This window comes from Stenella coeruleoalba (assembly GCF_951394435.1).
Source record: "Stenella coeruleoalba genome assembly, chromosome: X".
NCBI classification, from domain to species: domain Eukaryota; kingdom Metazoa; phylum Chordata; class Mammalia; order Artiodactyla; family Delphinidae; genus Stenella; species Stenella coeruleoalba.
The window spans coordinates 29,528,115-29,553,025 of NC_137152.1; the positions used below are offsets into that span (position 1 = coordinate 29,528,115).

A 24,911-nucleotide genomic window follows, 5' to 3' on the forward strand; every position below is an offset into this window, starting at 1 on the left:
AGTGGCCCCTGAGTTGGAGGTGCCTGGTGACCAAGTTGTACTTTTCTGAACTTCTAATTTGCCAGAGCCCACAGCAGTCGTATTTGTTTCTAAGCACAACATGGAAGCAATGCAACAGCCTTTAATGCAGGTGCCACACCTGATTGTTGGTGTGTCTCCAGTCTGTCAAGCTCCCCCACCCATGTCGCCCATCCCAGGCCCGCTCAGCAACCTCAAGGGCCAAGGTCGGGTGCCTGTTGATGTGTCCTCCATGAGGCACATGCTATCAAAGCACTCTCTCCGATCGTGTTTAGTCATCAGAAGCAAGCGCTAGATGCCATGGGATTCATATAGCTAATAACAGAGTCCCACGAGGGACTCATCTATGGTTGGGCTAGAAACGGGGCTCCCTCAAGAGCCAGTGGCTCGGTCGCCAGCAGAACAGCCGGTGCTGCACAGTCCATAGTGTTTACAGTGAGGCTGACCAGCTGGCCTGCTCACAGCCCCTCCCCTTCAGCGGGAGGGGGTCCCCGGGGATGCAGTAAGGTGTTCACAAGGCTTAGGGTGCGAGCTAAAATGCCATTCATAAGACATAGGTGGCAAATCCTAAGCACGTTAAGGAAATGATTACTGTCTTGGAGCGCCAGGGAAGGCCTCTTGGTGGAAAGGGCAATTCAGTTGTGTTTGAAGGGCACGTAGGACCTGGCTGGACAGCAATGGGGCAGGGGGGCCGAGCAGATAGAAGCAGCGTGCGCCATGCGGGGGCGAGCTCAGCTGTGACAGCTGTGTCACCCTGGGGGTAAAAAGTGGAGCTGTATTTGTCTCCATAACCAAGTCCTAATCGCACAGTTCTTCTGAGGAGCTATGTACTTGTTTTAGAACTGATTTCTGGTGTAGTATACCGTTACTAATAGCACCTTATTAGACTCTTTTTTTAGTTTCAATGTATGTCAGGTTTTCAAAAGAATCTTTGTCTCTATGTGAAGAATATGAAGGTTGCCTTTGTAGCTTTTATACATTTATCTTTTTTACAGTTTTTTTTTAAGATTTTTTTTTTTTTTTTTTTTTGCGGTACGCGGGCCTCTCACTGTTGTGGCCTCTCCCGTTGCGGAGCACAGGCTCCGGACGCACAGGCCCAGTGGCCATGGCTCACAGGCCCAGCCGCTCCGCGGCATGTGGGATCTTCCCGGACCGGGGCACGAACCCGCGTCCCCTGCATCGGCAGGCGGACTCTCAACCACTGCGCCACCAGGGAAGCCCCTTTTAAGCATTTTTTTAAAATTAATTAATTTACTTCTTTTGGCTGCATTGGGTCTTCGTTGTTGCACGCGGGCTTTCTCTAGTTGCGACGAGCGGGGGCTACTCTTTGTTGCGGTGCACGGGCTTCTCTTGTTGCGCAGCACGGGCTCTAGGCGCACGGGCTTCAGTAGTTGTGGCACGTGGGCTCAGTAGTTGTGGCTCGCGGGCTCTAGAGCGCAGGCTCAGTAGTTGTGGCGCACGGGCTTCGTGGCTCCGCAGCATGTGGAATCTTCCCGGACCAGGGCTCGAACCTGTGTCCCCTGCATTGGCAGGCGGATTCTTAACCACTGCGCCACCAGGGAAGCCCTGTACGTTTATCTTTAACCACGTTCACTGATGCTGAAAGCCAGCCCACCTTTCTGAGTCTAGCTGAGAAATGGTGGAGAGTGTACGCATTTGCCTGGGGAAAATGGAGGGATTAGAACGATAGAGCAAACATTCCTTCAAGTGCCATTTCCTCCTTTTAAAGAACACAGCTCGGGCTTTCCTGGTGGCGCAGTGGTTGAGAGTCCGCCTGCCGATGCAGGGGACGTTGGTTCGTGCCCCGGTCCGGGAAGATCCTACATGCCGCGGAGCGGCTGGGCCCGTGAGCCATGGCCGCTGAGCCTGCGCGTCCGGAGCCTGTGCTCCGCAACGGGAGAGGCCACAACAGTGAGAGGCCCGCGTACCGCAAAAAAAAAGAACACAGCTCATTTTAATTGTGACGTCATTTCACTGAGCAAGTATTTCTCTTGCTCTTCGTGTGACAAAAATTATGTGACCTAGCATTTCCTTTTGGAGATCAAAGGAAATGTTGCTTGGAGTCTGGGAAAATGGTTGCCCTGGTTTCTGCATTGCTGAAGGTCCTATTCATTCATGTATGAAAATCCAGAGAGATAATTGGCCGGGAAAAGCACGTGGCTTCCAGGGTACTAGTCAGGCTCAGAATGACTTTTCAGGCAATTCTGCCTTTCCTGCTGGCTTCCCATCCGTAGGACTTCTGCCTCATGCTTGCCTCCAGAGACCCTGCAGGAATGCCCAGAAAGCTGCTTACCCTCTGTTGTCACACGTTCATTTTAGGCAACGCCTACTATTAGAAAGTTCTTCCTTGTATCGAGACAACAGTCTGTTTCCCTATAACTTTCCCCATCACTGGCTTAAATATAGACCTTTGAGGACTGGCCTAGAAACACAGGCACCACGTCTAACACTGTTTCCAAAAGAAAATGCATTCTGAGTTCCACACCAGTGGTGTATCAATAATCTTCTGGAGTGCGACCCCATTCACCCACTGGAGCGTGCCCAGTAGGGGACACGGGGGAGAGGGGGGAGGGCCAGGGACTGGGTAATATTGGGCAAAGAAGACCCCAGCTCCAAGAGCTGCCCCACCTTGCTCACACTGCCACAGGAAGCAGAGATCATGATGGTGGGGAAACGGCCTTGGGGTAGAACAGAGATGAATTTATCTCCGGGCTGTACCATTTATTAGCTTTGTGGCTTTGAGCACGTTGCTGAACCTTTCAAAGCCTCAGTTTTCAAAGCCTGTTTTTCATCTGCAAAACAGATGAAGAATAAATGTGACAAAGCATATAGAGAGCCCAGTACTGCTCAGCAAATGCCGTTTATCAGGCCCGTACGCACAGTTAACTGTGTTTCCGGACTGTGCCCTTAGTTGGCGAAGGACTGATCGCATCCCCCTTCTGAGCTGTGGGGCAGGCAGATACGATGCCACTGCCTCAGCTGGTGACTCAGCCCATTGCTTTGGGTCAGACCTACTTTAAAAGTCAGATGACTCCACAGCTTCAGAGTGGGTTCTCCTCATATATATCAGCCATGGCCGCTCATCCCTCTTCTCAGGGCCAAACCCAGAGTTCCTTAGTTGCCTAAACTTTCCCCAGAACATGCTACAGTTTTCTGTTTGCACGTCAGGCTTTACTGATTCTTCAGATGGGTCCTCTTGTAGACTTGTGTCGGACGTTTGTGATAGTTAACACTTCTGGCCCATCCCAATATATACATCGGAATATTTATTCTCATTCCTGGTTCTTAAAGTATCAAGCTGTTGCCTGGAGCAGAACATGTGTCCATTTCTATAGATTTTCCTGCTGGAATCGGGAGAAATAATGGGTAGCATTTTTGGATAAATAAATTAGAGACCATGCCTGCAGATTTTAGTTTTTAATTGTGGCAGCCCGCTTCTCAGGGTTGAGAAATCCAGCTTGCGTCCGTGCCAGAAACCAAGGCGGTGGTTGAGGGCTAGGGCCTTGAGTACCTCTTCTGCCGCTTAGTGGTGATGACCTCAGGCAAGTTTCGTAGGCTGATTAGGAGGATAGAGCTAGACAAAGCATTAAAGCACTTAGCATCGTGCCTAGCACATAGCAAGTGCCCCCTGCCCCCGCCCCCTGCCGTAGTACATTTTTTAAAAGAGAGAAAAATCTTGCTGGTATAAGCACTGCTCATTCTCTCAACTCCTAACCATCAATTATAGACCTCATGGAGTTACAGGATGTTAGAGCTTCGAATTACGTTTCCATTAGCGGTGATGGATTAGACGGAACTATTCCATCCTTTCGCATTTAGTCCCCCTTGTGGTCAGAAGCAGACACTTTATGAAGCAATGTGCTGGGTAAGAAGCGAATTGGCCAAAGACTAGGTTTTTATCTCAGTGCAACTGCCTGGGCCTTGCAAGAGTCAGGTCCACCATTTGGCTTCCTTAGTGCAGCGCTGGTGCTGATGGATCTCATGGCCTCTGAAGCTCACCCTTGCTCACCTGCCTGTCATCTGGTCCTCAGTCACTTAACGACTATTTACTGAGCATCTACTATGAGTGGGCATTTGTCTTGGCTCTGGGGCTACATCAGTAAAACAGGCCAAATTCTCCACCTCGCAGAGTTCACATTCATTTTGGGGAGACAGACTAAGAAAGTAAATTAAGGGACTTCCCTGGAGGTCCAACAGTTAAGACTCCATGCTTCCACTGCAGGGGGACATGGGTTTGATCCCTGGTCAGGGAACTAAGATCCCGCATGCCACGTGTTGCAGCCAAAAAAAAGGAAAGTAAATTAAATAGTGTTCGAAGGTGATAAGTGCAGTGGAGGAAAATAAAGCAGGGAAGGGAGGGAGTAAGGAATGCTGCAGGGGCAGGGTTCAAGTTTTAAAGAGGGTCGTCAGGGAAGGGCCCATGGAGGAGCAGAGACTTGAAGAAATGAGAGATCTTTGAAGTCCGGGCAGAGGGAAGAGCAAGTGCAAAGTCCCTGAGGCAGAAACCAGGCCAAGAGTGGTTGCGGGGCTGCAAAGAGGCCTGTGAAGCTGGAGCCTGGTAAGCACGAGGGGAGCCAGTGGAGGGCCCATGAGAGGAACTAGCAAGGGATGCAGGTCAAGTAGGGCCTTGCAGGCCAGCGCGAGAACATTGGCTTTGGTCTGAAAGAGGGAATGTGTGGAAGAGTTCTGAGCAAAGGAGTACTATTATTGGACCTATGTTTGAACAGATCGCCCTGACTGCTGGGTTGAGAAGAGAGCATGGGGTCAAAGGTGGAGGCAGAGAGAGATGACAAAGATGGCGGCTTAGCCGGAGTAATAGTGGTAGAGATGGCAAAGTGTCTTCTTTGTGCTTTTCTGAAATGACTTTTGTTTTTGTTTATTTGGCCAAGAACATGGAAAGTTTCCCTGTGTTTCTTATTTGGTGGCAGTATCACATATGTGTGCAGTGTAGATATTTGAATGGTGAAAGTTAATTGAATCGCTAATAGAAGTGGGTTTTTTCCCCCCATAAATCGTCTCAGGAGAAAGTTAGGACCACTGGAAGGACAACACCATCTCACTGTTCATGTAAGAATCTTGTTATCGAATACCGCATGCACGTTTCTTCCACAGATTATTTTTTTACTCATTTAATAATAGGTCCTCTGGCATGATGTCTTATCAGCTCCAGTTTCACCTGCAAAGAGGCATGAGTTCCTCCAAACACCCCACCCCCTCATCCCCCATCAACACGTAGCCAGACAGAGCACCGGCTTTCAGGGATTTCTTCACCGTCTGAGTTCCAGCTTCTGTTTCCTTTACACATGTATGTATAAGGTATATGTATATATGTAGGTGTTTTGAAGATGATGATCCCATACAGAAATTATGCAAAGAACGTTCTCCCTTTTGAAAATAATGGAACTCCCAGAGCTAAATCTGTTCAACAACATAATCCTGAGAGACATGTGCTGCTCTGTCAGATTGGCATTCCAGGTCATGTTTATGGAGTCATTGTTAGGACTGGTTCATCCAGGTTCATTCCCATGCAGTAACTCCCAAGGCCACGGCCACTGTAAGGGAGCTGGCTTTAAAGAAGCGATAACCACTCAGGTCCATCGTGCGTCTACTGAGCTCCCACTGTGTGCTCACCCTAGGCACAGTGACTGGCCTTCAAATTAAAAATTGGGGCTCATAGTCAGACAAGCGCTGATTCTACTTAAATAGGCGTCAGGACAGAATGTCTGAATGACATTTTGCCTGGGAAAATCAGGCACAGGATGTGGGTGAGGCTTTGGTGGAGACAAAGGAAGTAAAGGACCTTATTTCCTCCCACAAGACCCTTCAAATCTTGATGGACACACAGTTAACAATACAGGGCAAGATAAACGCATGGTCAGCACAGACTGTCTGTCACCATGCATCAGTAATAGAGTTGTACCTCTTGTTTATAAGCTTACCCTGACTTGAACTTCTCTTAAAATATCTTTTCTTATTAACGTGGAATTTTTTGTGTGTGTGTGGTACGCGGGCCTCTCACTGTTGTGGCCTCTCCCGTTGAGGAGCACAGGCTCTGGACGCGCAGGCTCAGCAGCCATGGCTCACGGGCCCAGCCGCTCCGCGGCATGTGGCATCTTCCCGGACCAGGGCACGAACCCGTGTCCCCTGCATGTGCAGGCGGACTCTCAACCACTGCGCCACCAGGGAAGCCCATTAGCGTGGAATTTGATCCATCTTTTCAGAGCGCTGATCCAGTCTCAGGTCATCTGAGGAATGGAAGTAAGGGAAGTGGTTTCTACCCACAGCTCTTCCTTCAGTTAGTCAGCCCCTGTTAGGGAGGCTGAGGCTTGGGGCTCCGGCCACTCATCCGCCTTGGTGTGTGTGAACTGGTCCAGTGGCTTTTAACTATGAGTGAGCTCAACTTGGGGGTTCCACGGAAGAGGCGTGCCATAGAGGGAATCCCCCAAACATTGAGCTTCTCTCACTTTAGCCGCTACAGCCGATCCTGATTTCTAAGTACATAAATCTCCTTGTAAGTGGCTTTGCTGGCCCCAGTTCCTAATAGGCGTTCCCCTTTATGCCGTCTATTTAAATATCTGGGTCATCAGTGAAACCAGAGGTGTGAACTACATCCAGACAGTCTTAACCTCTGCTTTGCTCACTTCTTCGTTTTACACATTCCTGGAGACCAGTGTAAATCAAAACCTAAGTCCTGTTCCAAACATTTTCAAGCAGAACTCAACGATACTTACAAATGAAAAGCAATGCCAAGAGGCGCAGGAAAAGCTGCCCTTAAAATTTCTCCCTGATATAATATAGAATGTTTCTCAATGTGCTAATAAACATGGTGGGATTTTTTTTTTTTTTAATTCTGGGGCCTTTCTTTAGGGATTTGTTTAAGAGGGAGGAGACCTAAAGTCCAGAATCTTTTAGAATAATATGCAGGAAATGTGAAACGAATTCAGGGCTGCCCATTCTCTCTCATTTCCTAGTGGGATAGTCAGAGGCCCTGATAACATGTTTGGAAATTTCCTGTGACGCTTTGTTGAATAATGGAATTAAGTATAAGGTGGAGCCGCTTAGGCTGCATTTGAAGGGGTTGCGTTCTTCAAGTGCTCTGTCACTTTGATAAAGTGGTCTGTATTATGATTTTAGCAGCTGCGCAGCCCTGATTTTCTGTGATAGGCCTATTTCAGACGTCTCTACAGTGTTCAGACCCAGTTTTTAATTCAGAAAGTACTGTCACCATAGTGATCCATTTCCATCACTTCCTGGGCCTCTAGGACATTAGAGGTGATTTGGTCTCCAGCCAGCCACCTGCACGAGCCACTCCCCAGCTCGACTCCCCCAGGCTGAGCACAAAGCCCAGCCAGCACTGGCCCCTGGTAAAAGCTATTGACCAGTGTGGTCTGCACCCTAGCTAACAGCTGGGCTTGATCTTGGCCCCTCTGAGGACCTCTGGGCAGCTCAAAGAAACATGTAAAACTTTAGCTGGGAAGGACTCCTGTAGACATCACTGGGGTCAGTCCAGTCATTTCACAGATGAAGAACTAAGGCAACATGACTGGTTCAAGATGGTGGAGGCATATTTAAGACATCTGGGAGAAGGAAGCATTGTTTGCTGGACTGACAACATTCCTGCAGCCATTTCCTATGAAATGATCAGCTGCTTCACTACACAAGTGAAGGAAGAACCTTTGATGAGTCCACAGCCAGAGCTGGAATTCCTGACTTTTCATGTTGCTGTTCAAATCCCTTTTCATATTTCACAAGCATCTCTGATCTGTAAGACAATCTGCACTTCAGACCCTGGCTATATGGTCACTGATAAAATCCAAATAGAACATAGCATTTGTGACACATCACTCCAGACTCATGACCTAGCTCCTGGAACTTGAATTCTATGAATTGGCTGTAGGATGAAATGACATTTAAACACAAAATCTCAGCAGGCTTTACTGGGTACATAACTAAAGAGTGCCATGTCTGCTCATGGGCGCACCTGGGGTCAGGGAACTGTGCTGGTGTTTTGTTTCCCTTTGTTTTCTCTTTAGAGGAGAAAAAAGTATCTTTCTTCCATGTCTTCCACTTCTTCTATTAGCTGCTACCTTCACAGATGTGTCCACTCTGTTCTGTGTCTCCTCACTGTTCCCGTCTTCCAGCATTGTCCTCCCTCATTGTAGTGCCCACCTGCCTCAAGCTATAGCCCTCATCCTTCCCACTGTTCTCTGCTTCCGCTTCCTGAGACCCGGTCCTCCCTTGCTGTCACTTCTGGCCTCAGCCCTCACCCGCAGCTCAGACTTGCTCCCGAACTCCAGTCCCACATCCACAACTGCCTTCTGAACCTGTTACCTCTCTGGCTTTTTCTTGCCTCAAACACAACAGAAAACAGAACCTGGACCAGATGGTCTTTGGGTTTCCCGTTGGTTCTCAAACTCAGTTTTAAGAAGTCAGCATTTAAGAGCATCTCAATACTCTCTCTTCCTCTTCTCAACTTCCCTAAATCTTTTTAATACCACTAACCTCCCCACCATGGAATGTGTGTCCTCTTCTGCACATATACACATGCACCCACGCACATACAGACATAAAAATGACAGAGCAAAGGGGTTGAATTGGCTAACATACTTGCCTAGAAAGAAACAGCGCAAAGCATATGTCTTACTGCTCTTAAGATGACAGTGTCATCTTCATATAAAAAGTAAAGCTTGTTGATATGCCAGTGAACTTATGTATTTTTAGATGTCTGGGTACAAGTACAATGCATGACCCCCTTTCTCTTTCCCAGCAAGCACTTGTCACCTTGGAAAGCTGGCAGAACAGTGGTCTCGAGTCCAGAAATGAGCTGACTTTCCTATTCCCACTGCTGACAGTTTGTCAGTCACAGGGAGGACCTAATAAACTTCCCGGTGCTTATTTGCCCAATGGCACATGTATAAATATATTTCAGAGGGAATAAGCATGTCAAGTTTGAAATTCAGATTTATTCTATCAGAATGTCATTGCTGGAGGAAGCACTGGAAATCAGGTTTTTCCACCTCCTGATCTTACTGAAGGGGGAACTGAAGCCCAGAAAGGTTAGGTGATCTGCCCAAAGTCACACAGCTTATTAATGACAAAACTACAACTGAAACGCTGGTATTCTAGCCCCCAGCCCAGAGCTCTTCCATTCACCTGCCTTTTAAATATGCTGAATCCCTTTCTGCCACTCATCTGGAGTGAGTTCTCAAGCCCACTGAAAAACCCCAATAAATCCTGGTTCTTAGTCTATTTTAAAACATTAAGCGTTTACACAAACAATTCATAATAAAATCGTAAGTTGTAACTATGACAGATTCACACTGTTACTTCTTCAAGTTTAAAGAGAAGACCATGAGATTATGGAAGCTGCTGATTTCTCTGCCTTCTGGTTGCTTTATCCATCTCTCTAAACTCAGGTCAGAACACTGCAAAGACTGGCTCTCCCCTGCCGTCACCTCAGCACACACGCTCCTGTAAGAACGAGCTGAAAGCATAGTCTGTCGGCTACTTTTCCTCTTAAAATCTAACTTCCAAGGGCCTGTATTTTAATTATTGATGATGTGTATAGAGTTTCTGTGTCAGGCATTTTTTTCCTGAGTTATAGAATCATCTGGAATGGGGGAAGAACATTTCTCAATATCTCAGTGTAGTTGCCGAGAGTGAATTAACCTGTAAACCTCTAGGATAATTGAATTGTAGCTTTCACCTAAAATGGCTGTCTAGCTGAGATTCCTGCCTACAGTTTTTTCTGCATGTTCCTTTCAGCTGGTTTTAGATCCTGTGTTTTCTATCCCATATAACTTCTTAGGGAAGAGTGCATCTTCTAGATAGCTTGTGCTTCTATAATTCGATTTTCTGTAATCTTTGTTTTCCCTTAGTTTCATAATACATGGCTCATGAGCCCCACTTTCTACATGAACGTCTGCACATTATCCTAATGATGCCACAGATTCCTATTCAGTATATTATGTAGTTAAAGAAAAAAAATATATGTGGGCTTTATTCTGTCAGACCCAAACCTGGCACAGCATTTCATGGGCACAAGAGGAGCGGCTACAGTTTAATCAGAAGGTCTGTGGTCTGAGTGCACTCCCACATTTTCTTGTGGGCTCAAGAAAACGCCTCTGGGGAATGGATAAAGAAGATGTGGTACATATATACAATGGAATATTACTGAGCTATAAAAAGGAATGAAATAATGCCATTTGCAGCAACATGGATGGACCTAGAGATTGTCATACGGAGTGAAGTCAGAGAGAGAAAGACAAATATCATATGATATCACTTACATGTGGAATCTTAAAAAAGGCTACAGAGTCAGTGGTTTATCCTACAATCAGATAAGCTGCTGTCTATTAACACATTTTCAAGTCTTTAGACTAAGAGATTGGTTCAAGATGGAGTAGAAGGACGTGGTCTCACTGCCTCTTGCGAGAGCACCGGAACCACAACCAACTGCTGAACAGTCATCGAAAGGAAGACACTGGAACTCACCAAAAAACATACCCCACGTCCAAAGACAAAGGAGAAGCCACAATGAGATGGTAGGAGGGGTGCAATCATAATAACATCAAATCCCAAATAAGTGACTGGAGAACACTTATACCACAGAAGTGCACCCACTGGAGTGAAGGTTCTGAGACTCCCATCAGGCTTCCCAACCTGGGGGTCTGGCAATGGGAGGAGGAATTCCCAGAGAATCAGACTTTGAAGGCTAGCGGGATTTGATGCAGGACTTCGACAGGACTTGGGGAAACAGAGACTCCACTCTTGGAGGGCACACACAAAGTAGTGTGCGCATCAGGACCCAGGGGAAGGAGCAGTGACCCCATATATTTCGAGCTGTGTTGCAAGCATGCAGAAAATGTCAAGCCACCATGAGATGCTGGGAGTTAACAGAGACCAGGAGACTTAGCCTGGCTGCTGCTGGTGGGCGCCAGGCCTGCCCTCCTGGCTTGTGGCTGAGGCGGGAGCCTGTAAGGTGGCAGGGCCTTCACCAGGCCGCTTGCGTGGTTTACCTACGGGCTCTGATCTGTCCCTTCCTTGGCCACACTATTGGCTGCTTGCTAATTGGTTCTTCTGAGAAGGAAGCAAAACTTCCATGAGAAAGCCAAAATCGGTGACACATGCTTGATTCCGGAATTTGAGGTCTCTGAAGATCTGAGACGCAAAATTGCTTTGGCGAGCTCTGAAGCCACTCATTCATTGCACCCCAGAGCAGAAGAGAGAGGTGAAGAGAACCTGTCCTTTACTTTGCACTCTGTGGGTGCTCATCGAGGCACGTGTAGGGGTGAGTGTTGCTGTGTGTGTTAACAGGAACCAAAAATCCTGCAGACCACAATGACTTTTGTCTTTGGCTTGTCTTTGTATGTTTCTTATCCTTGGTAAGAAGCATTATTATAGCGGGAAGATGTGAATAAGTACTTGTTTATTGTGTTTTGTGGCTCTTCAGCCCTTTGCTTGTAGTTTTTTTCCTCCAACTGCCTGGCAATTTCTTCCAAGACTCACCCCGAGTCCACCACCAGTACCACCACGAAATATGGCTTTCCTCACTTCAGGGTGCACTGCGGCCCAACCTTTTCCTCCATTGTCTGTTTATTTTCTTCTCCTTTCTCCTTAGCACTGTTATTTCCCCCAGATTATGATGCCTGCTCAGATGGGCATTCTACCATTTCCTCAGAGATGTCCAGAGGGTATATAGCAGGTGGATGGCTAACATGAAACTTCTCCCCCTTTAACTCTACAATCAGATGCTGGTTCATGCATGCGGCAGACATGTACTGGGCATTGACTGTACACAGAGCCCAGAGCTCCTGCTTTTGAGGGGCTCACAGTCCTGGACGTGCATGGGAGGGGGATGGGGTGCAGCATGATGATGGCATATTTCCAAGTAAGTTCTGTTTAAGGAGGCTGGGAGGAGGGCGTCCAGGGTACCCTAAGAGTTTAGGATGCAGACAGGTAGTGATAGGAAGGGTAAGGGTTCTAGGTCAGAGGATCATCACGAGCAAAGGTTGAGAAGCAGTCAAGTACAGGAAGCGCACAGAGGACGACTCCGTTTTCCTGGAAGTACATAGAGTTGACAAAGACTAGTGAGGAAGATGAGGCTAAAGACGTGGGTCTGGGCTGTGCAGAAGGACTTGCCTCTGGAGTTCAGGCTTCCAAACACAGAGCTGGCCCATCAGGAATGTTTGAGTAGAAGAAGAGCAACATTGGAGAAGGACTTTCCTCTCTGGCTGGTTTTTAGATTCCTGGCACACAGGTGCTGGAAGAGGCTGGTCTATCCCAGTCTCTACCTCATTCAGAGGAGGAGTTCCTTAGAGGATGTCTGAGTTGGTCAAGGTCAAAACATTGGGTGGCTTTTTCCCCAAGCAATATGGTGCCCACAATGTTGTGTTTGTTTGCACCCACTGGCAATCTTTAAGAGGCACCCTTGGAGGTCTGCAAAAATAGTCTTTTTGCAAAAAAAAAAAAAAAAAAAAAGAATATTTGTGTAATTTACATTATATGAATGTTCCAACAAGTTGATATCATAGGTTTTGTACTTTCCATGAGGAGAGGTTTAATACACAAAGCAATGACTGCATTTGCAGAAATTATTTTTTGAAAGAAAAGGAATAAAAACGTTAATATTGTTTGCCTTAAAAGCAGGATTTGTGTTAACTTTGACATACTGCATATAATCTTTGTTAGGGTAGTAAGCGAACTTCATGAAATCACTGGTGACAGAAATATACTATCGGACTCTTATACTTGGTGAGTAATAGACACTTTCATTAAAGCCACTGTGTTCCCAGGGAGATCAGCTCGGTGCTTTGTAACCACCTAGAGGGGTGGGATAGGGAGGGTGGGAGGGAGGGAGACGCAAGAGGGAAGAGATATGGGAACATATGTATGTGTATAGCTGATTCACTTTGTTACACAGCAGAAACGAACACACCATTGTAAAGCAATTATACTCCAATAAAGATGTAAAAAAAAAAGCCATTGTGTTCCAATGATGACTGACACTAGCAGAGTATAGAATGCGGCTACTCAGTGGATGTCTGAAAGGTTACTGAATCTTTGGGGGCAATCATATGAAATTGCAAGTGTCTGGATGAGACATATTTGGCCTAAACAATGAGTAGTTTAACTGAATTTTTTGGTTTTGTTCGGTACACTGACATTGTAATATTTACACCTTTAGGCAGTTAATGCCAGAGAGGGAAGTAGGGGAGAAAGATTCTCTTTGGTTTCATGTTAAGTTACCTCTCAGTATTTACCTGATGGAGAAGTTTTGTAAGTATCTGGCATGTGAAAGACCCTGTTTTATAAAATAGAGGTCTAAGACCCAGAGGAATGAAATGTATTTGTCAATGAATATTAAGCCTTTACTCTGTGCCCGGCACTGTGCTAAGCGTTGAGTAATAAAAGATAGCTCAAGCGCTGTCCTTTCTACCTAATGTTCACTGCATTCTTACCCCTAATGAGTAGAGAGTTGAATCTTAAATTTTGATTGTAGTGGAGGAAAAGCATTTTGTTTCCATTTGGAGGAGTATGGCAGAGGTGTTCAAGGAAGGTACTTTCTTTAGCAACCACCAGGTGTCAGTACAGGACTTGGAACTCTTGGCAACAAATGCATTCTTGGTTTTCCTAACTCGCTAAGGCCGTGCCCATTTTGACTTTTCAAAGGCGGTAGACCGCCACTGGGCCACTTTCTCCCAAATATTAGTGTCAAACACTTTCTCCTCAAGACTGCATCACAGTCCTTCACCTTTGCCTTATAAAAGTAGCACAAGTTCCTCGACCTTTTTCTACTTTAAAGCTTTTAATTCTGTCTTTCATGGTGATGGTTCTACAAAGTAGGGAGGCTATCGGGATGGGGGTAGGGGAGTTTCACGAAGCTCTTGTTGCTTCCACTGATCCCATCCCCCAAACCGGTGGAGCCCACTCTCGGCTGATACGGGGAAAGGTGGAGGGTCTGTTCTTTTTCCTGCACAGAGAAACAATCTGATGGTGGAGCCTGACGGCTCCAAACTGCAGAAGGAAGTGTACAGAGAGAAGCGCCTAGGCATCTCCACTGGCCCAGCCATTTGCTTCCTCTTGCAGTGGTATGTGTTCACGTACGGACATTAAGGAACAGTGTGTTTGTTGACTGACAGGGGAAACCTTGGAGAGGCGGGTATTGATTTGTGTCATACAGGTTTTCACCAGTTTCTCATCCTGCCTCCTCACTTTTTTTTTGTTTACATATATATAAATAATTATTTTCTTACATTCTCTTCCATTATTGGTTATTACAAGATAATTGAATATAGTTCCCTGTGTTATACAGTAGGTCCTTGTTGTTTATTTTATATATAGTGGTATGTATCTGTTAATCCCAAACTCCTAATTTATCCCCCATTTTCCCCTTTGGTATCATAAGTTTGCTTTCTATATCTGTCAGTCTGTTTCTGTTTTGTAAATAAGTTCATTTGTATCATCTTTAGACTCCACATATAAGTGATATCATATGATATTTGTCTTCCTCTGTCTGACTGACTTCACTCAGTATGATCATCTCTAGGTCCATCCATGTGGCTGCAAATGGCATTATTTCATTCTTTTTATGGCTGAGTAATATTCCATTGTGTACATATAACCACATCTTTATCCTTTCTTCTGTCAGTCTTTCTTATTTGCCTCCTCACTCGAATGGGCAGGCTGCACAGGGAGCTGAGGCATTTGGTGTGGGGCATCGGGGGATAGGGTGGGAGAAACTGGGGAAGGGCTTCCTTGGACATCCAAGCGTTTTTCGAGCCTCATAAGATGTCAGATGTGGTGGCAGCTGGAGGGATGTCAGTTCGAATGAGCTGCTCAGCTGTTGGTAAACTGAGGGAGAGACGGGCTGGGGAGCTAGAGACACAAAGTCAGCCACTGGCTTCAGCAGCTAAGGCTCCTGGGGTGTGTGGCCTGCAGGGGATGGAGAGTCAGGCATGGCACGCAGCCCCAAGTCTATGCCCTGAAGTAAGGGCCCGAGTGATGCAAGGCTCTATGGTGCAGACACACTGTGGGGATTTCCTTCGGGCCAATCAGCGCGACTTGACAAATTGTAGTACAGCTAATTCCAGGCACTATTCAGATTCTGTTGTTTTATAGTGAATAAAATATTGTAAATAAGGCAGCACATCAATAGGGATTCAAAAATAGTTTCAGTATTTTGCTTTTGTAGAGACTTTCGTCATGATAGTTACAGAAGATCACCTTTTTCTTGAAAACATCACGTAGGATGTTTTTAAAATATTCCATATACACACATTACATTGAAGAGGGCGGCTGACATTCTTACTGGAGTCATGCCCAGCTCTGCGTTGAGCAGCAGCTCCCAGACCAGATCCGGGAAGGCTCTCAGACCTGTATTAGGATTGATTGATTGATTGATTGATTGATTGAATTAATTAATTTATTTATTTATTTATGGCTGTGTTGGGTCTTTGTTGCTGCGCGCAGGCTTTCTCTAGTTGCCGCAAATGGGGGCTACTCTTCGTTGCGGTGCGCAGCCTTCTCATTGCGGTGGCTTCTCTTGTTGTGGCGCACGGGCTCTAGGCGCGCGGGCTTCAGTAGTTGTGGCACTCAGGCTCAGTAGTTGTGGCGCACGGGCTTAGTTGCTTCGCGGCATGTGGGATCTTCCCGGACCAGGGCTCGAACCCGTGTCCCCTGCATTGGTAGGAGGATTCTTAACCACTGCGCCACCAGGGAAGTCCCTAGGATGTACTTTTTAAGCAGCTTTTTTTTTTAGAAGTTATTTAGTGTTGGCTTGACTTACGGTTGATACGGTCCCTGCATATGGGATTGTGTAAGGGACAGATCTAGTTGTCCAAAATCAAAGTGTCTTTACTGTGTGGTGGCTTTAGTTCATGGGCTCTGGCCTCTCCCACTGCTTCAGGAAATCCTACAGCAAGTGCCTGCTTGCTCCCGGAAACTGGAGTCTTCAGATTCCAGCCACATTGCTGTGTGTTAATTCTCACCTCTCAGCAGCAGTCTCACACTTCCCACTCCTGCTTTTTTTTCAGATCACTGGGGTGATCCTGCTGGCCGTCGGAGTCTGGGGCAAACTCACTCTGGGCACCTATATTTCCCTGATTGCCGAGAACTCCACAAATGCTCCCTATGTGCTCATCGGAACTGGCACCACTATTGTCGTGTTTGGCCTGTTTGGATGCTTTGCCACATGCCGTGGTAGCCCATGGATGCTGAAACTGGTGAGTAGGTCACAGTATAATACTGCTTTCTGATTCTGTTTTGTAAAAATATAAATCACGTGAAAGCAAAGTGGCCCTTCTTGAAGCCACAGACGAGTCCTTAATAGTCATTGACTCTAATTTTAGTGCAGGCTTTTACCTAACCCACCCTTTAATCCCCTAGAGGGAGAAACAACCCCAGATACAGCCTGACACACAAAAAAATCCCGTCCTGGTCCCTCAAGGTAGATGATGACAAAGCAGTGGCCAGCGGTTCTAATAAGCCATTTATAGCCTCGTGGCAAGATGCCCTGTTCCAGTTTTGAATTCTGTCTTAGAATCTCTTCAAGCGTGTGACGTGCAGCCGTGGTGGGTGAGGCAGCACCCCGAACATGAGCAGCCTTTCATTTCCAAGTTCCCAGTGGAGAAATACTTTTCTGCCTCCTTGAGCTGGGCTGTGCTGGGACGCGCAGGCACGCTCTCCTCTACGCCTGCACAGCCTGGCTCCGTGCAGTGGGAGTTGAGCTAAGCCAGAGCTTCCCCACTCAGCAGACACAGCAGTGATGTTTCCCAAAGGGTAAGGATAGGCTGTTGAAAGGCTGCTGCTGCAAGTCTTAACTTTCTGGTAGACCAGTTGCCTAATTCTCTAGTCTCTTGCCCATGCTTTTCATTAATAAGAGTTTATGTGGAAGACTTTCCCAGATAAAAGGCAGCAAGAGCCTCTCCTCAAAAGAAAATTTTGTTTAAAAGGATTTCTTTCTCTGAAAGGGGAGAGTAGAGATTCCCTCGGTGCTGGGTGGCCCGTCCTTTCTTGTTTAGCCCTAGATTGCAGTAACCCATGACACCGTCTAGTGACAGATACGGGTGTGAGGGTGATTCACTCCAAAGGAAGCACCTTCCAAATGGGCACTGGTCAGTCTCTTTGTTGGCAACCTGATGGAGGTCGTGCTTGGTTTGGCCATTTTCTGTCCTGAAGACCGTGTGGGAAGCTGATAGCCTGGCCACAGCTAATCCTTCCAGGTTGGTGGAAAAGCCGTAGTGAGACCATATGGAAGCACTTCTGCTGCTGTCACCTCCATTAGCACTGAGTCTACCTTCTAGTACCTCTTATAGGCGCTAGTGTTTCCTTTTGGTCTAGTGTTGTAGTTTTCAACTTTGATCTGTGCCTGAGTCACCTGGGCTTCTTAAAAACACCTCTGCCAGAGGCCATCCCCCAGCCAGTGGAACCAGACGCTGTGACGGTCAGGATCTGGCTCCACATTTTCTGAAAGCTCTCCAGGGGTGCTATTGCACAGCCGGCGCTGAGACCCTCTTCTTCAGTACAGTGAGTAGCAAGGGAAGACTTAACTCCAGAGGCATGGCAAACAAACTGCTAAAAAGCCATCTGTCCAAACAAGAAGGGAGGAGACCTGGAGACCTGACTGACCCTGATGCTAAGTGGCTTAAGTCTTGAGGGGCAAGGATGTAACCTCTTTGGGCCTTTGTCCCCATTTATGAAAGAACAGTATTGGATTAACCCACCAAGGTTCTTCCGGCCCAAAGACTATGACTGAAGCAGGCAGAAGTGGGCATGCAACAATGGAGCAGTCATCTCTGGCTTCTTCTGAGTTTCATACCATGCTGCCATTTTCTCCTGACGCTTGGGAGCTTACTAGCAAGTGACCCTTTTGGCGAGTAGAGAAGTCTGGGGGGCTCGGTGTTGGTTTTGGTCTTCTAAAAGCTATCATTTAGTTCCTTTCACCCGCTCGATGTTGTCCTGTGTGCATACTCCACTTTATTTATTCCTCACCACCGCCATGAAGTTCAGGTTGTGTTTTCATGTTACGCGATAGACTTGGAGGTGAAACACCTTGTCCAAGTTCACACAACTAATGTGCAGAGAGCTGGGACGGGAAACCAGATAGGTGTCTTTCGAAGGCCAGGACTATTTCTACTCCAGTATTTTCATTTGGAGAAAACTCGAGCCCTGCCACCTGGATTTAATACAGGCTCTCCCCAGCAGGCCTTCTGAAGGAGCAGCAGCTCTCCTCTGGAAGCTTCCAGAAGCAGAGAACCTCCTAGGGACGTGAAACTGCTGATCTAGCTGAACAGAGCAGAAGTCACTTGATTAGCTGTCCATCTAAAGTTTTACAGTCCTCATTTAACCTCATTAATTGCAGAACAATTGAAAATAACTCTTTTCACTTTATGGAGGTCCAGAACCGTGGCCCCTTTCCCAAGAGCTACACCGCAGAGTCAAAAGTTCTTTCTCCCACCTGCGTCCTGATGATGACTTTCTCACAGGACTTTCTGGTGGAGTCTAGGCCTGGGGTGAGAGTCTCCCTAGAGTACGTTGTGCTTCTAATTGCATTTTGTACCAAGCTGAGAGAGAGAAGTCGTGTACACGGAGCCTTCTATTCAGAACCGTGTGTTTGATACTTTAGTGTCTGTGCTTTCAGTGTGCGGAGAGACTTTTATTAATATTTTGAACGAAACCAGCATTTTAAGGCAGTATTTCCTCCTTTGAATATATGTGCCCCTGGCTGAGAAAAATAATTTATGATCCCATGCACACATATATACTTTCCAAGTAAGCAGTATGGCCACGTGCAGTGTACTCAAATTCTAGGGCATCACCAAAGGCCATTCGCAACATTCAGGAGCGTTGTATTTCATTTTGAGATGAGAAGAAGCAGATTCTAAGACATATGCCTCGTAGGAGAGGAATCAATTCTCTTTCCTTTTATCTGCTTTTCAGTCACAAAAATGGAAACCCTTCATGTCTCAGAAGTACCATATAACATCCCTGAACTTAGGCACTTGCACGCACGCGCACACACACCCACACACTTGGAAAGTACAGGAAGCATGAGATGTGTAAGCAGCACTGGGGTTTTAGATGCTTGCGAACATTGTGGGTCAGCAGCGGAGCTGATTTGCTTTTCAAAAGGCTATCAACTCCGCAGGCAGAACAAGAGAGGTAAGCGACCCACTGCTGCGGGTGCCGCATTCAGGCCGTAGTGAGGAAGGGTATCACGTGGGCCTGTGCACATCTGGGCCACTCTGTCAGAATGGGAGGTATACAACTCCAAAGGAAGGGGGTTTGAAGCCACTTCATAGGAGATGTGCTTAAGGAAACAGGAGGGCTTGCCCGAACTGAGAGAAGCAGCCGGTCCCTCCATGGCTGTATTCACACAGACGAAGGGCCGTGGCATGGAAGAGAGGTCACACTGGTTCTGGCGTCTCCTGAAAGCAGATGCAACACCAGTAAGCGGAATTTACAAGTAGGCAGACTGTGGCCAAGCGGAAGGAGCCTTTCTGGCAATCGGAACAGTTGAAAACGTGAATGAGCTGCAAGGGATGGGCGGGAGGGAGTGGTCTCAGCTTGCAGACGCCAGGTGACCCTGGTGAGGAAAGTGGTCTAAAGGACTCACAGAAAGGGTGGAACTGTGTCCTGTGCCCTCCAGAGTACCTTCTACCTCGAGGAGCCTAACATTAAGAATAGTGGATACTTAGTTGTAAAAAGCCCTTCCAGATTTCTCCTGGTTGAGCTGACAGGCATGATGCCGGTCCCTGGACGCGCTGTCCTCAGCCCGTGTGCCCCCAAATGCTTATGCACGTTAAACAGACACATGCGTATATGGAGGCTCGTATGGGAACATCTGGAGAAGAGGCTTTTTCTACTTTGCCTTCTAGGGAATATGACAACTTGTCTAATTCCCCCTGACAAGAAGGGACCTAGCCCAAAGCAGCACCGTTCTCCCCCCGCCGTACCTGACTGTGTCCTTGTCCACTTGCTTTGCAGTATGCCATGTTTCTGTCTCTGGTGTTCCTGGCTGAACTCGTGGCTGGCATTTCTGGGTTTGTGTTTCGTCATGAGGTGAGTATACACCAAGTGGAGAACTCGGTTCAAGGGTCTTTGGGAGGAGGATTTTTGAAACGTCTTGGAATGTGTAAGGGATGCAGAGAAGCTAGCTGGCATCTCCAGTGGTATTTGCTAGTTTCCAAATGCCATGCACTATGAACTGAAATGCCCAGAAAATTCTACAGGTGGGGATTTCGCCAAACTTGAAACCTTAGTTGTTGACCCTCACTCTATTTCTTTATATAGCTGTCGCATGAAAGGATTCTCCGTTATTGGATTTTTTTTTTAATTAATTTATTTTTGGCTGCGTTGGGTCTTCGTTGCTACGCACGGGCTTTCTCTAGTTGCAGCGAGCGGGGGCTACTCTTCGTTGCGGTGCGCAGGCTTCTCACTGCGGTGGCTTCTCTGGTTGCAGAGCATGGGCTCTAGGCGTGCGGGCTTCAGTAGTTGTGGCACGTGGGCTCAGTAGTTGTGGCTCACGGGCTCTAGAGCGCAGGCTCAGTAGCTGTGGCGCACAGGCTTAGTTGCTCCGCGGCATGTGGGATCTTCCCGGACCAGGGTTTGAACCTGTGTCCCCTGCATTGGCAGGCGGATTCTTAACCACTGTGCCACCAGGGAAGTCCTTCCTCCTCCTTTTAAAAAAGTGACCTTCCATATAGATTAAATACTTTAAAAGTAGCCACTTCAGCAAGGCACAAGTGTATATCCGTATATCAAGATTTCTCAGAGGCCAGAGGCAAGCCAAACAAGTCGTTGGCCAAAGGCGAAGTGCTACATTTCCCCTAAGCAGCCTGTGCTCTACTGTCTGCTCCCTAGAGCTCCTGCAGGGCGCCCCCTGCCGCCCGGGGGTAAAATCCACACCCCAGTGGCGAGGAGCCCTGTGGCTTCGCTTGGTGTGGGAAAAGGAGAGAAGACAGTCACGATCAAAAACCCCTACAAAGCTGCACTTTGTTTTTTATTTACATGTAAAATTTGAGATTTCTACAGCTGGGGAGAATGATTTTGAATCCGGTTTTGCGATCAAAACTGCTAGTTTCAAGGACACTCCCAGCTGTCCTTTGTCGCACGTGGCCATCCTTCCATGTCCTGTCACTGAGGCTGCTCTATTTGGACAACGTATAGATGCTAATGCAGGGACGAGCTGCTCTCACGCTGTCTGTAGCTGCCGTGGTATCACTTTTCAGATGTGTATACTGATGATAGGTCAGAAAGTGTATACGCTACGATACAGTTCTGGTTCTAACTCCCCACTCCCCAAATTCATTAGTGTTCCCTGTAAATAACAGTAAAGATAGAAGCAGCTACACATGTGTTAGAATGGAAAGAAATAGCAAGACGGAGGTAGGAAAGTCAGTGAGGTCGAGTGTGATAACTGTGGCTCTTGAAGTCTGGCATCACGTGTTCCCAGGCCCTGCCTTTGTGCTTGGCCAGGTCAAGTTCCCAGTGAGCCTGCCTTAGGCGCTTTCTCCCCGCTCTTCCCCTTTACCAGATGTGGCCTCTCAGATGCCAAGACGGACTTCTAGAACCATTTCATGTGGGCACTGCATCCAGAGCCAGATCCCCCATTCTTATTCTCAGCTGAGGTAAAACCTGATACCTAGGACCTGAACATCCTCACCTGCCTAACGGCTTTTCACTGAAAAGCCATTTAGGGAAGTGGTGGCTGGGGGTTGCAGTGCCACCCTTCGGCCGCCAGGAGTGGTCTTGAGTTTGGCTAAAGAGTCAAACGCACATGATGAGAATAGGTCACAACCTAGCAGCATTGACTGAGAAGGATACGGTAAAGGAAACATAGCTTGCAGGCAGGGCAGCAGTGGGCTTGTTTCTTCAGTGGGAGTCCTCAAAGTGGTCCAGGCTCTAGTCTGTGTAGACCTGCCCACGCCTAAGAGACGATGCACGTGCAATGAAACGAGGGGACACAGCTGGGTGTGGCAACCACCCTGGCTTAGAAGCTCCATGTAAATAGTGTCTCTTTATCTCTTGTAACTGTCCAATGGGCATAGCGGCCAGTATCTCAGCAAGGAATGCGCCTAGTTAGAAGAGTCACCATATTTAGCCCTAAGCTTCCCACCAGGTAATTATTTTCATTTGCTGAAGTCCAAGGCCAGAGTCATTTCACCAATCGGGGCACTTTTTACCATAAGCGGGGTTGCCTGGTAACACACCTGATGCTCCGCCTTCAGTAGGTTTCCAGGAAAACAGAACTTGAAAGATAACCCAAGGTCAAATGTGTTCACAGAGAAGGAGAAAGGGTTTTGCTGTTTATTAACAAATAAAGTCCATGTCCTTTAGTCTCTTTTTCTCATCTCAATGAAGACAGGTAAGTGAAAGCTGGTTTTGCCCCACTCCTGTATGGTACACTAGGGATCTGATTCTGGTCAAAACATCGGTCTTCCTGCCCGCCCCACACACAAATGGCCTGTCCTTTGTCATTCTTCTGAGTAAGGGCAGAAAAAGTTATAGAAAGCAAGGCAGTAACCAATTCCAAGAAAATAACTAGAAAACCATCACAGCCCTTTCTGAATCTGAGTAGACACCTGAGTGGCTCATTGAACTAGGCAGGGTTCCTCCGGACTGGGGGTAAGGGAACATTTTTTTAAAACTCCTGAGCTAACAACCCCCTTGGCCGATCTTCTGAGCTCTTTTGTCTCAGAAAACAGGGCATCCCCTCCTTGGTCTACATTTATTCGGAGACTTTCAGAAGAGGCTATTTTGGGGCGGAAGTTGGTACGAATCTGTGTCCATCTGGGCTGCAGTGGACCAGAAGCACATCGCCCCTTGTCTTCCCTAGATCAAGGACACCTTCCTGAGGACTTACACTGATGCCATGCAGAATTACAATGGCAACGACGAGAGGAGCCGGGCGGTGGATCACGTGCAGCGCAGCGTAAGTTCCAGGAAGGAGATGGGGCTGGCAATGGCCTGCGAGGTCGGGCCGTGGACTTGTGGGCTGCCGGTGACGCTGGACTGGCAGTGTTTGCTCTTGAGCCCCACTCTCCGCCTCTTGGCCCAGTTCCCTTTCCAACAGTGGACATCCAGTACTTTTTCAGGGTCCAGGGATCCAGGTAATTGGTGCCAAGAAGGACCACTCCCTCCGGTTTGCTTTTCATCCGTAAGGATGTGAGCATCCCAAGGAGAGCTAGTTTGCCCTTAAAAATCTGAAGCCTTGGAACAGTGAGTGTAGGACAGCCTGACTTCGAGTTGGCTCCCTAAGACCAGCCTTCTGGAAATGGTGTCTTGAGGCTGGGCGGTGAGCTCAGGTGAGCTGTGTTCACCGGCTTGGGCGGTGCAGTGGGGTTGGAGAGCCGATCTCAGAGCAACTGAGGATCCTGCAGGCGTGTGAATGGCCTAGGCTGCCTGGTGCTTCTCAGAGGATATGAGGAAAGTAGTTGTTTCCTGCCTGGAGGTGCTCAAGCCTGACTGCCCATCAGGATCAGCTGGAGAGGTTATTTCGTTTTTTGTTTTCACGGTACACAGGCCTCTCACTATTGTGGCCTCTCCCGTTGCGGAGCACAGGCTCCGGACGCGCAGGCCCAGCGGCCATGGCTCACGGGCCCAGCCGCTCTGCGGCATGTGGGATCTTCCCGGACCGGGGCACGAACCCGTGTCCCCTGCATCGGCAGGCGGACTCTCAACCACTGCGCCACCGGGGAAGCCCGTGGAGAGGTTTTTGATTGAGGGGTGTCTTTTATTGTTGTGTTGTTTTGACTTTAGAAGCAGTATTTTTATGGTTTTGGTAATTTATTTTGGTAGAATCTCAAAGTTACCCAGAAAAGCTGCAGGAATAGTACAAGGAGCTGTACCCCTTTTACCCAGATTCACCAATTAATGACATATTTTGCCCCGTCTGCTTCAATATCCTCTGTGTCAGCAGTTGGCACATCTTTGCTGTAAAGGGTCAAGTAGTAACTATTTGAGGCTTTGAAGGCCATGCAGTCTCTGTCACAACTACTCTACTCTGCCTTTGTAGCACAAAATCTGCCCTAGACAACACGTAACACAGAGGCACAGCTGTGTCCCAGTAAAACTTGATTTACAAAACCAGGTAGCTGGTGGGCTGTAGTTTACCAGCACCAACTCTCTCTCTTCCTCAATGTGCATCTTTTTTCCCCCCTAAACTATTTATGTACGTATTAGTACAGATCTTGGGGAGAGCTTTCTAAAACCATTTTGGCCTGAGCTCCCCATGGACGGTCCTGATTCAGTAGATCTCTACATCTGTCTCTTTAGCAGCACCTAATCACGCAGGTGATTTTGATGCTTAGCCAGGCCAGAGAGCAGCTGCTTGGCTTTGGGAGGTGGAAACCAACGCAATATGGCGTCTAGGACTCACGTCGTCCGCTGAGTTCGCGTGGGTATGCCAGTGAGTAGAATTGCTAGTGGAGCTTCAGCTCATCTTGGCTCACCAAAGCTGTGCCTGTCAACTTAGGGCCTGGGCCCATGTTTTTCTTTTAAAAGCTGCAAGGCGCTGGGTGCAGAGACCACAGTGCCTTTGATCTGCCACACTTAATTCCTTTCCTTTTCCCGTTAACAGCTGAGCTGCTGTGGGGTGCAGAACTACACCAACTGGAGCACCAGCCCCTACTTTCTGGAGCACGGCATCCCCCCAAGTTGCTGCATGAACGACACCGATTGTAATCCCCAGGATCTGCACAACCTGACCGTGGCCGCCACTAAAGTGAACCAGAAGGTACTCACTCCCTCTTGGTCCTGATGGGACTCAGTGGTGAATGTTTGGGGAGGGCTTTTTCGTCTCTGTGAAATTATGACAAAGAGGTTAGAAATGATAGTCTTGGAGAGAGTCAGGAATCTTCCTTTGTGGTTCTTTCTGGCCAGGGAGAGGCACT

At 47.6% G+C, this 24,911-nt stretch overlaps 1 protein-coding gene across 2 annotated transcripts in view; it reads left to right on the forward strand.

Moving 5' to 3' along the window:
* The window catches only part of TSPAN7 (tetraspanin 7), a 137,338-nt gene that overhangs the window by 95,720 nt on the left and 16,707 nt on the right, over positions 1 to 24,911 (forward strand). Inside the window, exons 2-5 of one of the 2 annotated variants that reach the window (XM_079910483.1) lie at positions 16,053 to 16,241; positions 20,005 to 20,079; positions 22,856 to 22,951; positions 24,599 to 24,754. In XM_079910483.1, the coding sequence (XP_079766609.1) occupies positions 16,053 to 16,241; positions 20,005 to 20,079; positions 22,856 to 22,951; positions 24,599 to 24,754 (516 nt within the window). The remainder of the gene's footprint in view (positions 1 to 16,052; positions 16,242 to 20,004; positions 20,080 to 22,855; positions 22,952 to 24,598; positions 24,755 to 24,911) is intronic. The other variant, XM_079910484.1, reaches the window with a different exon arrangement.